This window comes from Mustela nivalis (genome assembly GCF_964662115.1).
Source record: "Mustela nivalis genome assembly, chromosome: 10".
Lineage (NCBI taxonomy): Eukaryota > Metazoa > Chordata > Mammalia > Carnivora > Mustelidae > Mustela > Mustela nivalis.
Genome location: NC_139029.1, coordinates 10,300,779 through 10,315,713, shown reverse-complemented (window position 1 = coordinate 10,315,713; position 14,935 = coordinate 10,300,779). Strand labels below are relative to the sequence as shown.

General features: G+C 57.6%; 1 protein-coding gene across 2 annotated transcripts in view; it reads right to left on the bottom strand.

Moving 5' to 3' along the window:
• The window catches only part of PLEKHM2 (pleckstrin homology and RUN domain containing M2), a 38,334-nt gene that overhangs the window by 5,380 nt on the left and 18,019 nt on the right, over positions 1-14,935 (bottom strand). The window contains exons 2-11 of one of the 2 annotated variants that reach the window (XM_082685443.1): positions 9,917-10,023; positions 9,484-9,593; positions 8,893-8,992; positions 8,287-8,374; positions 7,285-7,471; positions 5,896-5,955; positions 2,567-2,795; positions 649-1,494; positions 308-377; positions 114-204 (exon numbers count right to left, since the gene is read on the bottom strand). In XM_082685443.1, coding sequence (XP_082541569.1) covers positions 114-204; positions 308-377; positions 649-1,494; positions 2,567-2,795; positions 5,896-5,955; positions 7,285-7,471; positions 8,287-8,374; positions 8,893-8,992; positions 9,484-9,593; positions 9,917-10,023 — 1,888 coding nt within the window. The remainder of the gene's footprint in view (positions 1-113; positions 205-307; positions 378-648; positions 1,495-2,566; positions 2,796-5,895; positions 5,956-7,284; positions 7,472-8,286; positions 8,375-8,892; positions 8,993-9,483; positions 9,594-9,916; positions 10,024-14,935) is intronic. The other variant, XM_082685444.1, reaches the window with a different exon arrangement.

Below are 14,935 nucleotides of genomic sequence, written 5' to 3'. Positions count from 1 at the left end.
AGGGTTCTGGCCACTGCACGCCAGGCGGCCGAGAGCCGGGGGCGGGGGCACTGGGAGAGGGCGGCCGGCAGGCCTCACGCTCAGCCTCGGCTGGGCCCAGGGGCGGCAGGCACCTTTCCGCAGCAGGTAGACGTAGCAGTCCGTGAGCAGCACGTAGAGCAGCTGCAGGTTGCCCTCCATGTGCCCCGTGCTCATCCGGATCATCTGCGGGGCCGCGACAGAGGAGGGTCAGGCCTCCCCAGCTCCCACCTGCTGCCCCACTCCGGGCCTGCGCTGTCCCACTAGCCCTGGAGTTCCCGGGACTGACCTTGAAGAGCTGCTCCTCGTTTTCTCGAAACACGTGGATCATCAGCAGAAGCAAGTGATTGTTGTCCACTCTGTGAGAGCGACAGGCGCAAGGGTGTCAGGCGAGGGCAGGGGTGGGAGGTGACACGACACACAGTGACACACAGGCATGCAGAGGGAGCGTGGCTGTCGTGGCGCTGGCTCTGCCCGGGAGCCAGACTGTGTGGGGTCCTACACCCCATCCCGCCTCCCAGCCCAGGCTAGGCCTCCCGGGAGCTACACTTTGGAGGACAGACACCCCTGTCCTTGGCTTTCAAGGGTGGGAGCGTCCCTCAGGCCAGCGGCATGGAGAGCCCTGCGCACCTGAACTCTGCCGAGTGGCTCATGTCGGAGGGGCTGCCCTGCCCCTCATCCACCCCGGAGTCCTCCGCGCTGCTCAGACACGGGCTGGGCTGGTCTCGCTTGAGCTGGCACAGAGTCTCGTGGGTCCCAGGCTCCAGCTCCGGCTCAGGCCCCTCCCCGACCAGGGGCAGCTTGGCGTCCGGCTCCTGAGTCCCCGGCTCTGGGGCCTCCCTGGGGGGGGCGTCCTCTAGGGGCCCAGGCGTCTGCCCCTCTCTTCCTCCTCCTCCCTCTTCTTGGCCAGCAGTCGCAGGGCTACCAGGAACATGCAGCGGTTGGCCCGGCCCTGCAGAGTCATGGTTGCTGCCACCTGCCGTAAGAGTGCTTGGACTCTCGACGGTAAAGCGGTAGAAGTCCATTGGGGCTGGAAGCCCCTCACTAAAGTCGCAAAATGGCGGCTTCTCCGGGGCTTCCCCGGGGGAGCCGGTCCGAAAGGACTGGTCTGGGGACTGGACGTGGGAGCGCCAGGTGCTGGGGTCCAGCTGCCCGTTGAGCTGGTCGATCACCTTGCTCAGGGGCTGCCCCAAGCGCTCCATGGAGGTGTCCTTCATCTCGGGGATAAGCAGGCCCATCTGGCCGGGCTCCGAGAGCTCGCTGCTCTCCGCCGTGCTGCCGGGCCCCTCTCCCTCCTCCTGGGGGGGCGTAATGGTCGCATCGGGGGAGGCCCGCCCCAGGCCTGGACTGCTGACCAGGCTGTCGCCGTCTCCCCGCCGGGCACCGGTGTCCTGGGTGGAGGCGGGGTGAAGTGGACTGGCTTCCTCATCCGACCTCGTCTTCTTCTTCTTGCCGGTTTTCTTCTTCTTGGTGACCCTGGGACGGTAGGGACAAGGAGAGATTAACCATCTGAGCGCCACAGAACTGGCGAATGAGACAGGCTGGGTCAAAGGCGGTGATCCTGGGCGTGTGACCTCCGAGGGCACAGGAGGGAGCTTCGGTGGTCCTGGGCAGTGCCGGGTGGGAGGCCCTAGGCCAGGGGGCAAGAACAGCTAAGGCCCTGAGGTAGCCCCGCTGCCGGCAGAGGCAGGAACCCCTGAGCAAGGCCTACGAATTCTAGCTGCCGTCACAGCAGCGCGAGCTGCTCTGGAAACAAACACAAGCCGTGGCCGGTCAGGATGATGGTGCCTCGAACCCTGCCCTTCCCTTGGAATGTGGCCAGTGGCCCCTGAGCTGACCTCACGTCCCATCAGGTATCACCGCGGATAATTCAACCAGAAACGCACTCGGAGTCTTCTGAGCTCAAACTCCCTTGGGGACAAGTGGGCTGGGATGGGCCCGGCAGGGTGACCCCAGGTCTGAGCCATTTAAGCAACTGAGGCCTTGAACCAGCTTACAGGGTGGGACCCGTCTCCTGCCTCAGGCCAGCAAGTCTTGGAGGGTACAACATGCACATCTGCTTCTTTGGCGCTGAGAGTCTCAGGGGCGGGAGCCGGGGCAGGTGGGGGAGCCCGGAAGGCTCTGGGCCAAGAGCTCCCCAGTCTGTCCTGCACCTCCTCCTTCCCTTCTAGGTAGGTCCCTGTCCCCCTGATGGTGCCACTTTCGAGAAGCCATGCTGAACTAGAATCAGTACACATCTCAGAAACTGTACAGGGACATCCAAGGACTGTTAGAATTCCAGTGTGAAGGGGTTTTCTGGTCCTGGATGAATTGGACAAATGTCCCCGCAGCCCACACGTGGCCCCAGCCACGGCTGTCGTCCGTGCCACACCACCTTCTGGGCTCAGGCCCTCTGTTTCCTCTTGCTCCAAGAACCACTGGAGAACCCCTTAGTCTACAGGAAGATCCCAGTCTGCCCTGGGGGTGCAGTCCCGGTGCGCGAGGACCGAAACATGATGCTGAGAGCCGACGCGATGGACACCCGGATGTCCCCCCAACGCCCGCTGACCTAATGACTTCGAGCTCCGTGCAGGTGTCTGGCAGGTCGAGAGTGTGGGATTCGCCCTTCTCCTGAGAGGTGGTGTGCACTGGGGTGGTGTCGGAGGAGGACACGGTCTCTGCCGGGTCCTCGCTGAAGGGGTTGTGGCGTTGGGTGGGGCTCTTGGTGGAAGCTTTGCTGCTGGTCGGGTCCGAAGTAGTGGAGCGGGGGCCGCTGACGGTGTCTGTGAGGTCTCCATCTGGGAGAAAAGGAAACAGGAGACAGCCTGTCAGACACCATCTGGCGACCCCAGGCCCCCAAAGCATGCCTTAACTCATGAGGGAGGCAGGTGAGTCCCTCCCGGGGACATCTGATCAGGGTGGCCCTGTTTTAAGAGCAGAAGCCCCACACCAACTGCACACAGGACATGTGCTCTAAGAGTGACCTGGAGGGACGCCATCACCACTCCACTGGGAACCCCTAAGAGCTCAAAGCAATTTGGCTGAGTTCGAGGTAAGAGCCCCGAGGTTAAACAGTCTCCAGGAGGAAGCCCGTCAGGGACGGTGACCTTGATGCCTGGAGAGGACACAGGCCACGGACCTCTCAGGTTAATCTTACGGCCTCCTGTTAGAGGGAGCTGAGGTGGGGGGGGGGGGTATCCAGCAGGGCTGAGATACCCGAAGTCCTCTGAAGGGTGCCCACTCCGCCCCGCTCCAGAGGCAGATAAAAGCAACAAAGGGAGGGAGAACAGAGGGAGACCACGGGGATCAGAGAACTTGAGGGGTGCAGAGTACGGTCAGGGGCTGAGAGACAGGGTGGGGAGCCCGGAGGGTGGGGGAAAGGCCGTACAAGGGCCCAGAGCACAGTGGGAAGAATGACAGACCAGAGCAACAAGGAGATGCAAAGGCAGAGGAGAGGGGTCCTGAGTGGCCGCCCCCAACCGCTGCCTCCCAGGCCTTTCGGTGGCTGCTTCTCTACCTGACATCGGTACACTCCCAGAGTGGGGGGCGGGACCAGGCACCCCTTTAAGGCGCGAGCTGGGAACTGCATTTCACTCAAGTCTCTGGACCCTTCTGGGTCCCCCTCAGCCTTGGCTCCACCCTGGGGAGAAGGCAGGGCAGGGGGAGGGTGCTGCCTCTCCAGAGAGGGGCTGGTTTGACTGCTCCCCCTACCCCGACCACCCGGCCCAGGTCACCAGAACAGGAGCAGGGAAAGCACACGGGGCGTTTATCTGGTGGCAGATGGGAGCTGGCCCAGCAGAGAACTGAGGCCCAGCCGAGGGAAGAGGTCGGGGGAAGGTCAACGGCACGGGCACGGGAGGCTCACGCCCCATCTGCCAGTGCACACATCGTGTGGGCCATTATCTGCCCAGCGGAGACATGGCAAACATGTTCCTACCCTTGGCCTCCTCTGGAAGGGCCCAACGTGCCGGCCACTTCCTCATGGGTCCTGGAAACCAGCGGGCAACTGTCCACTGATACAGCACACCATCCTTTTTTTCTTTTTTTTTTTTATAAGTACAGTGTCTTTTAACATAAAAACAAAGGTAGGGGCCAAAGGCAATTGCCAGCCCTTCCAGAAAAACACCAGCAACACGTGAGATGTTCCTTCAGATGTCCTGGGCCCCCACAGCCTTAGTTCTCAGAGGTAGAAAACCTTGCCCTTCTGCCTCAAAGAAGGGTCCCTCGAAGCTGTCTGTTCTTGCTCCAGCCCCTAGAGATCCAGAAGGAGGCTGAGGAGTGAGTGGGCAGGCCCCGGGACGTGGTGGCTATCCAGGCTGCTGACCTGCCAGCTCTGTAATGAACCAAGGACCCCGGAAGGCCGCCTCAGCCCCAACCCCAAGGCCCTGAGTTTGGAGCTGCCCCCAAATCCTGCTTTCCTCCGGGGGAAGAAGACTGAGCTTCCCCAGGGGAGCTGCTGGAACAGGCTTGGGAACTCAGGAAAGCAGGAGATCCCAGTGGGGTGAAGCTCACGTTGCCTGGGCACCCAGCCCCAGCCCAGCCCAGCCCAGCCCAGCCCAGCCCGAGCAAGCAGTGCGACCAGAGCTGTTAGTTCTCAGGCCACGGGGAGCTCCGAAGGGCTGTGGTGGGAGGTCAGGCCCTGCCCGACCGGTGACTGCAGAGGGCAGTGAGGAGCTGGGTCACGAGGGGGTTAGTGGTTAGAATCGGAGGGGGAGAAAAATCAATGCCCAGCATATGCACTGCAAGAAGAGAGGTTCAGAGGATAAATGAGGTTACGATGGAATTCTGGATTTCGAGCTCATCTCAACTAACCTGTGGCACTCTTGAGTGCTACTCTCTTGGCCAGATGACATCATTTCCCCCAAGGCCCTGTCTTATTTCCCTGCAACTAAGCTATTTCATACATTAGTTGGAAAAAGATCAGCTGCCATCCATTACTCAGAGATCACGGCGCTAATAACGAAGCGGGCCGGTGCTCCAGAGCAGTGGAAAGGGCACCTCTGCCTCTGGCCCGATGAGGAGTCGGCACCTCCTTCCTCCGGGGCTGCCTGCCCCCCACCCCCACCTGGCCCAGCCGCCCACAGGGCAGGAGGCTCTTTAATGAGGGGGTGGGGGTCATGGCCTCAGATCGACGGAGGAAGCAGTAACCCTCCCCGAACATGCCCTGTGCTCTGAGTCATCCCGGGAACAGGAGGAAGAGCCCCATGGGTTTCCAGAAGCCCGGAAGTGGCGACATGGGCAGGAGAATGTCCAGGCACGGCTGCCACCTAGTGGACAGGTGGGAGGGCGGACGGACTTCATTGAAATCTGCCTGAAAACCTCAAAGAGAATCTCCCCGTAGGAGGTTTCAGCTCGGCCTGAGCCATTCTGCCCACCGGGCCCTCAGGCTCTCTGCACGATTCACACCGGAGAGGAAGCCAAGACTGGGCCGCAGGAACCACCCTCCGCCTTTACTTCTTGACGCTTCGACACAAGAGCCCACCTGACCTAAAGGAGCTCGCGATCCACAGGTTCAACCCACACTTTCCAGAACAAGCCTCCGCTCGCCGGGCCAGGCCACTAGTGCCCCATGAGCCGGTGGTTCCCTACGCACATCCTGGTGCTTCCACTGGCATTGGAATTGGGAAGGGTGAGCCACGTGTCCCTGAAACACAGTCACTTGGTGACTATGCGGCCACTGCACAAAGGCAGGAGTCCTGCACTAGGAGAAGGGGGTTTGCCTGGATCTAGAGGTCAAGTTCTCCTACTGCAGAATTCCATCTATTAGAACACCAAACTTGGCTTTATTATAATCATTGACATTATTATTATAAATAACGAGCTGATTTCGAATCATGCAGCAAGCTTGGCATGGAAACATAGCAAAACAGAAGAGGGTAACAGCGGACTCTGTCCCACCTTCCCAGTCTGTGCTGGGTACAGACGGCACTGCTGGAAACACATCTCCAAAATCATAATCTATAAAAACGAGGGATAAAACTGAAGATTAGAAACAGGTAGTGGAGGGACAGGGAGGGTGGGGGCGGCAGGGGGGAGACAGGGGGAGCAAACAAGAGGAGAAGTTAAACTTCCTGCATTTTCTCTAACAGCCCGGGAATCTTACGATGCTTCTCAGCTCCCACACTGGCCCGGGAGCCTCCAGCCAGCTGGGAACAACCTCGGGGGGCAACCCTTTCCAACCCCAGGACCTGGTTCTGGCTGAGAAGAATGTGGGCACCCTGTATCTAGCCTTTTCCAACCCTCGTCTGCCTTGCCTCTGAACCCAGCATCGGAGGTGGGAGGGTTCGAGGGGACACCCCCGCCTGCAGGCGGCCTGGCTGCCCTCTCAGGACCCGGCCCTGGATTCCTGGGAGGCAGCCCATACGCCCAAGTCAAGGAAACTGAGCTGCCGCCTTCCGCTTGTACAAGAGGCAATGCAAGCCTTGCTAACAAGGCTGGAAGTAACTGCCCTCGGGAGCCCTTGGCACAAGAAGACACAAAGAAAGAGGAAGGCCAAGGTCTCGACGCTAATGCACGTCCAGGGAGCCCGGGGGCCGCACTTGTGCTTGGGGTCCCCTTCCCTGGAGGTGAAGCCGGGTACAGTAACCGAAGAGATCTCCTTTCCCATGGGGGATGCATGAAGGCGGAGAATCGGCCAGTTTTATACACGAACACAGAAGCCTAAGGCTTGAAAGAAACCAGGCTGTTCAATCAGCTGTTGGATCCCAACGACAAAGTGATCTACAGACGCGACGACAACCTTTTCCAGTCTTGGTGGGGACAATCATGCTAACAGAGGAGCAAGTGCAGGAGGAACCCAGAAACCAGATGGGCTCCTAAGAATAGGGGGCATGTCTCCCCTCCTCTTCGGACGCTGCCGGCCCTCTCTCCTCTTTCCAGGAGCTGCTCAGTCTCTTTCTGCCTAGAATCAGAGTAGGACGAGCTCCCCAAGCAGGCGGCACTCACCCCTGCAGCGGCAGGAAGAGCTTCCTGGTCTCGCAGCTACTCCCTCGTCACTTAGAAAACCTCCAGCCCACCCCTGCCCCAGGTCTAGGGCCCTAGCCTTCTGGAAAAGGGTCTAACATTCGTAGGATCTCGTTTTGGCTTTTTGTCCCCAGAATCTGTGTTTTACCCACCATGGAGATGCTGAGGAAATGAACGGAGACCTGGCAAATGGTCGGCCCCGGTGAACTTCCAAACGCCCCGGTCAGATCACAACAAGCCCAGACAGACGTCACCCAGCCAGGCGTGAGTGTCCTCACCACCAGGGACACAGCAGAGGCGGGTCCCCAGGCACGGGGCGCTTACCCTCACTGGATGGGGCAATGGCGCTGTCATCCCACTCCAGGTTGGTGGAGGTGACGGAGTTGAAGGAGTTGAGGGACAGGCTGTCCGAGCCTTGCACGGAGCTGGGGAGGCGGTCTTCGAAGTCTAGCAGGTACTGCGGTTTGTAGTAGTCGGGCATGTAGGGGGCCAAGTCTAGGTACGGGGCGTCCTAAGATGAGAGAGCGGAGAGCAGGCTCGGCTGCGGGAGGCCCCGGAGGAGACCTGCCTCCATCAGGCCTCCCCTGCCAGCGCTCCTTCGGGCAGTCAGTGGGCTAAAGGCACAAAATTTGGAAAGAAGCTGCTAAAAGCAGTCATGTGAACGGCCGTGGCTCTCAAAGCTCTGGGCTCGAGGCAGACAGAGGGCAGATCCCATCTCAGCCTGCCAAGCCCCTCTTTGACCTCTTCGGCCGTAGAAGTGGCTCATTTTTTCCAGTTCTGACTGCTTATTGGTAGACGGTCTGTGCTGCTGGCATAGGGCCCCGGGAAGGTGACTAGACTAAGACAGGGCAGCTGGGTGCTGACGAACCTAAGTTCGAGAGACGTCTGGACCCTCCTTAGCCCTTTCAGGGCCCACGTCCTGGTTCTCTAGGGCGTGACAACAAGGGACGCCAGAGAACAAGGAATTGAGGGCCCTTGTAGGATCCTAAGAGGCACAGGGATGAATGTGCTTTGTCTCTCTAAACACTCACGTCCTAAACACAAAGGAGGGTCCACTAGCCCTAAATACTCCAGGCTGTGTGGCTTGTCGCCCCGTTGGGACAGAGGCAGGAAGGAGTCGCCTGAACTAGGCCCTCTGGCTTAGGGAAGCTGAGAGGATCACATGCTTCCATCCCGTTCTCCCGTTCTGACCCTGGACTAACAAGGTGCCGCTCAGGCTCCATCACACCGAACAGGCTCCCCGAGACGGACTAGGAGGGTCGGACATCACGTCCAGCCTGCCCAGCCTGCCGCCCCCCAGTGGCAGCGAGAGCCGCTGTGTCTCACCAGATCCAGGTCGAATCGAATGAACTCCAGCCCAGACACCAAGGTCAGGAAGAGAGTCAGGTGATCGTGACTGCAGACCAGGGCATTCCTGCGAGACACGAGGAGGGACGATGGTTACCGGCTTGGCCCCGACCTCCCTGGCAAGCTGTCTGTGTTGAAACTGGACATGGGACGTCCCCACCATCTGGAGGGCACCCAGCCCGGGGCCGCCTTCAGCCACCCCTTTGCCGTTCTCCTCCTGGCTCTGGAGCTGCACAGCACTTTCCGGCCACTGTCCTCAGACATGGGGTCTGCGGCACAAGGCTCATCTAGCTCTTAGCAGCTGCTCCTGACACTTTGTTCCTGCAGGAGCCCGGCCAAGGCAGAGCGCGCTAGTAAGGTCTGAGGCCCGGGGAGCGGACCGGGCAGAGGCGGAGCAGCGGGGGCGCCCGTACTCCTGGCAGGACCGTCAGAGGCAAGGTGCCAAGGGCCCTTCGGCCACCACTGATGTGTCCACCACGCACCATGCCAGGCTGGGCCTCTGACGCGGCACACCATGGTGTCTGCTTATGACAAGAGTCTTTGGGACGAGGTTCAAGGGGAGCTCCGGGGCTGCGAGACACTCACTTGACATAGTACTTATGCAGGAGGCCCAGGTTCTCCTGGAACAGCCGCAGGTAACTCTCCAGGGAGTTCTCGTTGAGCGCCAGGTACAGCCAGGCCCTGCCTGCACACGGGGGGCGGGAGTTAACTGGAAGGAAGGTCAGGCTCTCTGGGCCGGGCGGCGGCAGGAAGGACAACGAGAGTCCCTGAAGGGACCAAGTGCTCTGCTAGCCCCCTCCCCTGTCGGGAGGGCCGGGACCCCTGAAACCTGTGGTTTTCTAGTCAGACCAGAGCTGGTAGCAGCCCAGGGAACTGTGACGGAGAGCGCAGGTCATGACCTCCAGGGGGGCTGAAGCTTAAGGACTGGGCACCGAAGCTGCTGGTGCACAGCGATCCCAGCGCAGGGAGAGAAGCCAGGCTCCCCATTCCGGGCTCGGGTTCCCCTCAGCACCCCGCTCCCCTGCCCCCCCCCTTGAAGCTCCAGTGACCTGTCAGGCACCGGCCCCTGAACGCCCCTCTGCCGTGGGACAGCACCAGGGGATCCACCTCCCGGGCCGGCCCTGAGGCCACGTCTGAGCCCCCAGTCCCCCGCGGCATCATCCCAGCGCCACTCACTGCGGCCCAGGTTGGTGGCCACATGCTGCAGCACCTCGATCTGTCGGACAGCCTCTCTCCGGGTGAAGTGCACCACGAGCACCCAGTAGCCCGACGAGAGGTCTTGCAGTCTGCGGAAACAGGACAGGGGCTGCCGGGACCGAAACGGGGCCACCCTGGGACGCTGCCGCCCGCTGGCCCAGTGGCCTGTGTGTCGGGCACGAGCTCCAGGCTGAGGGCGAGGGGCTCCCCACGGGTCCCACAGGGGGGTACTGGGCCTTCCCACCAGCGCCCAGCTGCCACTGATCCTGTCCACAGGCCGTGTCCGGGGTCGGCTACAGACAGCCTACGGTCTCCCCGAGTGGGGCACATCTCTGTCTGCCGAGACAGAGGCTCCCCGCGGGCCGTGCCTAGGGGTGCCCTGGGGTCTGTCTGGGGGCTGCCTCTGCCTTACCCGTACAGCAGGGCATGGTCCAGGTGCTCACACAGACGCTGCAGGACCTTGTCGTGGTTCCGGATGGCGGGGGTCTCCTCCTCACAGGCCGCAAAGTAGCTCTGCAACTGGAAGGAAAAGGAATCCGCCCGACGTGAGAAACGGATAAAGGGGCGGGCTACAGCAGCCAGCTAAGACCCCCGGTCAAGGGGTGCTGGGCCAGCTCTGTCCGCGGAGCACACGACGCTTGATCTCAGGGTTGTAGGTTCGAGCCCCATGCCGGATGTAGAGATTACTTAAAAATAAAATACTGGGGCGCCTGGGTGGCTCAGTGGGTTGAGTCTCTGCCTTCCGCTCAGGTCATGGGATGAGCCCCACATCGGGCACTCTGCTCAGCGGGGAGCCTGTTTCCCCCACCCCCTGCCTGCCTCTTTGCCTACTTGTGATCTCTCTCTCTGTCATATAAATAAAAAAAATCTTAAAAAAAATTCAAGAAAAAAGAAAGTATTCAAAAGAAAAAACAAATAAAAGACGACAACCAGTCCAATGACATCACCATGGTGACCACCAGCTCTCACCCTGCAGCCTCAGAGCCCAGGCCCCGGAGAGGCGGCCAGTTTGTGCTCTGCACAGTGACAGCCTGAGGCCGGGATCTGTGTGCAGGTCTCAGGTGACGAGGTATTATCTGTATAAATGGTCCCCCGCTCCAGAGCCCTACAACACGCCTGCTTGGAGCGCCCTCCGCACACACTAAGGGCTGACGGGGGGCCCTGGATTTGCCCAAGGAGACGGACAAGGTTGGGTAGGGGTCGGGGTCCAAGCCGGGCTCTTGTCCAGCCCTACACCGAGAAGGACACCTGTTTCCAGGCTGGACAGGTCACAGGGAGGGGGCGGCAGGCGAGCTGAACCGCAGCACGGAGCAGCGAAGGCCGCGGAAGGAGAGGGCGACTCTCTCCGGACAGCGCAGGCTGCGAGAGCAGGGGCCCTAGGAGACAAGTCTCTCCAACCTCGTTTTCGCCACACTCCGGTCGGCTGTTGCCCTTCTACTGGCCAGACGGGAGACAGACATACAAGAACACTCATCTCAGGTCTAAGCTTGGCACGGGACTGACGTGGTCTCAAGTGTTTTCTGGAGGCCGCGGTCGAGACGGCAGCAGCAGGCCGCATCAGCCGCACCAGCAAGCACGCGCTCCTGGCGGGAGGCCAGCCATTCAGGGCCCACAACAAAAATAGCCTCTCTTCCCCGTGGCCCCGGGTGAGCCCAGCAGCCCTGCTGGCCAGGGATAGACCCCAGTCCTGCGGGGTTGCCCTCCCTCCTGTGAGGCGGGCAAAACGGGCGTGGGAGGAGGGTTCCTACAGGCAAAAGAAAGCCAGGAGCCCAGGCGAGCGGCCCAAGTCCCTCCCAGAGACGGCCGGAGGTGGTCTTGCTCACTTCAGTACTGACAACACGGGTGTCTGGCATTTTCTTCTTCTTTCTGAAATCAGAGAGTCTTAGATGATAGAGCTGGCAGGATATTTCAAGATCCGGTGAACTCCCTTATTAAGAAAGCAAAATGGGGGGGCGCCTGGGTGGCTCAGTGGGTCAAGCCGCTGCCTTCGGCTCAGGTCATGATCTCAGGGTCCTGGGATTGAGTCCCGCATCGGGCTCTCTGCTCAGCAGGGAGCCTGCTTCCTCTTCCTCCTCTCTCTCTCTCTCTGCCTGCCTCTCTGCCTACTTGTGATCTCTCTCTGTCGAATAAATAAATAAAATCTTTAAAAAAAAAAAAAAAAAGAAAGCAAAATGGGGACGCCTGGGTGACTCAGTGGTTAAGCTTCTGCCTTCAGCTCAGGTCATGATCCCAGGGTCCTGGGATCGAGCCCAGCATCGGGCTCCCTGCTCAGCGGGGAGCCTGCTTCTCCCTCTCCCACTCCCCCTGCTTGTGTTCCCTCTCTTGCTGTGTCTCTCTGTCAGATAAATACATAAAATCTTAAAAAAAGAAAGAAAGAAATCTCACCCATTTTCTTGATTTTAAAAGTAGCCACACCTGCCACAATCCCCAAGAGACAGGGAAGAGCGATAAGACTGCACTGGTTTTGTTTAAATAGAGAAGGGGGAAAAAAACCAGTAGAGGTTAAGCTCCTCACTACGAAGGTCGGGGGGGCGAGGCTTGGGGCTCAGACACCGTTCTCGACTCAAGAGACCTTTACAACAATCACTCCCAAAAGAACATTTGCTCACCACAGAAACTCAAGCAAGATAGAAGTGTGTGTGAAGTAGAAAGACCTCCTGGCCCCCCGCTCCCCACTGTCAACAGCTCGAACATGTGCCCTCCCAACACGCTTCCTGCATATGCAGACTTAAAATTTTAAAAAACCGAAACAGGGTCACCCTCTACTCATTGTTCCCAAACGTGCTTTTTCTTAACAACGTCTGAAGCATCTATTTCCGTAGCATTACATACCGAGCGACTGCATTTTTCTAGGACCACACGGCACACTAAAATAGGATGCTGTTAGCTAACGGCTGCTGTTTCCACTTCTCTGATGCCGCACGATACCGCAGTGAACCCCCGTGGGTCCCCGTGTGGCTACGTCTGTGTGGTGAGTGCTTACAACGGACCTGCAGACCTTTTAAAATGCTGGATCGATCTGCACTCTCACGGTGCCGGCTAATCCTGGTATAATGAGTCTAATTCTTGGCAGTCCAACTGGTGAAAAACAGTACCTAATTGTGTGTGTGTGTGTTTTTAAGATTTTATTTTAAGTACTCTCTATGCCTAACGCGGGGCTGGGAACTTACAAGCCTGAGATCTGGAGTCTCGTGCTCCTCCCACTGAGCCGGCCAGACGCCCTGGAACCTGATCATTTAAATTAGATTTCTCTCATCACCAGTGCAGCTGAGCATTCCTTTTTTTTTTTTTTTTTTTTTCTTTTAAGATGTATTTATTAGTAAGAGATAGAGAGCAGGGGAAGTGGTAGAGGGAGAAGCAGGCTTCCTGCAGAGCAGTGAGCGCAACTCGAGGCTGAACCTTGGGATCACAATGACCTGAGCCTAACTAAGGCAGGTGCTTCCCTGACTGAGCCATCCAGCCATCCAGCCGAACATTCTTAGCTGTTCCTACCACCTGTTTCTTTTCCCGTGAGCTGCTGGTTCAATCCGCTCCGTCTTCATCTACTCGCTTCTTTCCTGATGGTCTGCCAGAGCTCTTTGCTGGTGGAGGATTCAATCCCGTGTGTTGCCTTGAACTATGTATTATTCTTGCCCCGAGTCAACTAAATTTTGCTTTAAATTTTGCTTATAGTGTTTTTTTGTCCTATGGAGAAACGTCTGTGTTTTAGGTAGTCAGATCTGTCAGCCTGGCCTCTCCCGGCTTCCTATCGTCCCCAGGCCAACACTGCAAAAGTACTTCTATCTCTCTATCGCTTTTGGACTTTTTCGGCATTTATTTAGATCTTCACTTTTCATGTGGCGTGAGGTCAGGATTGAGCCTTATTACTCTGTGGGTGGAGAACTCATTTCTACGTTTATTAATGGTCACTGATTGGTGCATCTGTCTGTCACCTATCTAGATTATTTTAGCCAGCCCACTGCCTATTCCTGAGGAAGTCTCTGGTTTTTAATTATTTTTACTTTATTCATCATTTTGATATGGGCAGAACAAATCCACCCCACCCCCCCAACCACTGTTTTTCAAAACTGTTTTGACTATTCTGGCACAATCTTTTAGAATCAAATTTCAATACAGTTCCTTTTTGGATTTGGAGTAGAATTATACTGAGTCCAGAGAAGATCTGGGAGGCGGCGGGAGGGAGGCGGGACACAGTATCGTTACAACGATAAGTCTTCTCGACCAGGGACATAGAATTTTTCTGCATTTAAGCTGGTCTTCTTTTCTGTCATTTGGCGAGTTCCACAGCTCTCTTCCGGCGGGTCTTGCACACTGACTGCAGGTGGGTTGCATTCATAGGAGTACACTACGATTTAGGGAACGGTCTGGCAACGAGGTGACCACTCCCGCAGAAAGTACAACAGAAAGAGCGTGTAACACGGTGGTGAGAAGTGGGGGCCGTGGGCAGGACGTGGGGGTGCAAAGCTTGGTTCGGCTACAATGGAGTGGAGCGCCTTTGGCAAACTGCACAACTGTCCTAACTCTCATTTTTGCTCATCTGTAAAATGGGAGAGAGCTGAGCGGTCTAGGATAGCAGCCGCTAGCTTCATGGGACTAGTTACATTTAAATTACTTAAAATTAGACACAATTAACAATTCAGTTCTTCAGTGGCACTAGCCACCTCTCGGATGTTCCATAGCCCCAGGTGGTTGAATGGCTACTGGACAGGACAGTGCAGCTGTAGAACATTCCCTCCTCGTGGAAGTCCTATTGGATGGTGCTATTTTGGGGAAAGGAATGATACAAAGCATGCAAAAGACTTACCATTACGTTCTGGTAAGCATCAAGCATTCAGTAAATATTAGCCAAGCTTATTAAGAATAATGAAACCATTTTTTAAAAAAGATTTATTTATTTAGCGGCGCCTGTGTAGCTCAGTTGACTAAGTATCTGCCTTCAGCACAGGTCATGATCCTGGGGTCCTGGGATAGAGCCTCGTGTTGGGCTCCCTGCTCAGTGGAGAGCCTGCTTCTCTCTCTCCCTCTGCCCCCACCCACCTCCTGCTCTCTCTCAAATAAATAAATAAAAATCTTCTTAAAAAAAAAAAGATTTATTTATTTGAGAGAGAGGGAAGGAGAGAGAGACCGTGAATGGGGGAGGCAAAGAGAATCTCAAGCAAACTCCCCACTGAGTGCGGAGCCTGACACAGGGCTCGATCCCAGGACCTTGAGATCATGACCTGAGCCAAAATCAAGAGTCTGACGCTCAACCGACCGAGCCACCCGGGTGCCCCAAACCCATATTCTTAGGGAACTAGTCACCAGTAACCAGTAACACAGCACTTGGCTGACCCTAACAGCAGAGGCAAATAAGTGCTCTGCTCTGGGGAACGACCATTCTGTTCACTGGTTCGCTTGCGGGGATTCCAAAGCCTACTCTTTAAACACCTTC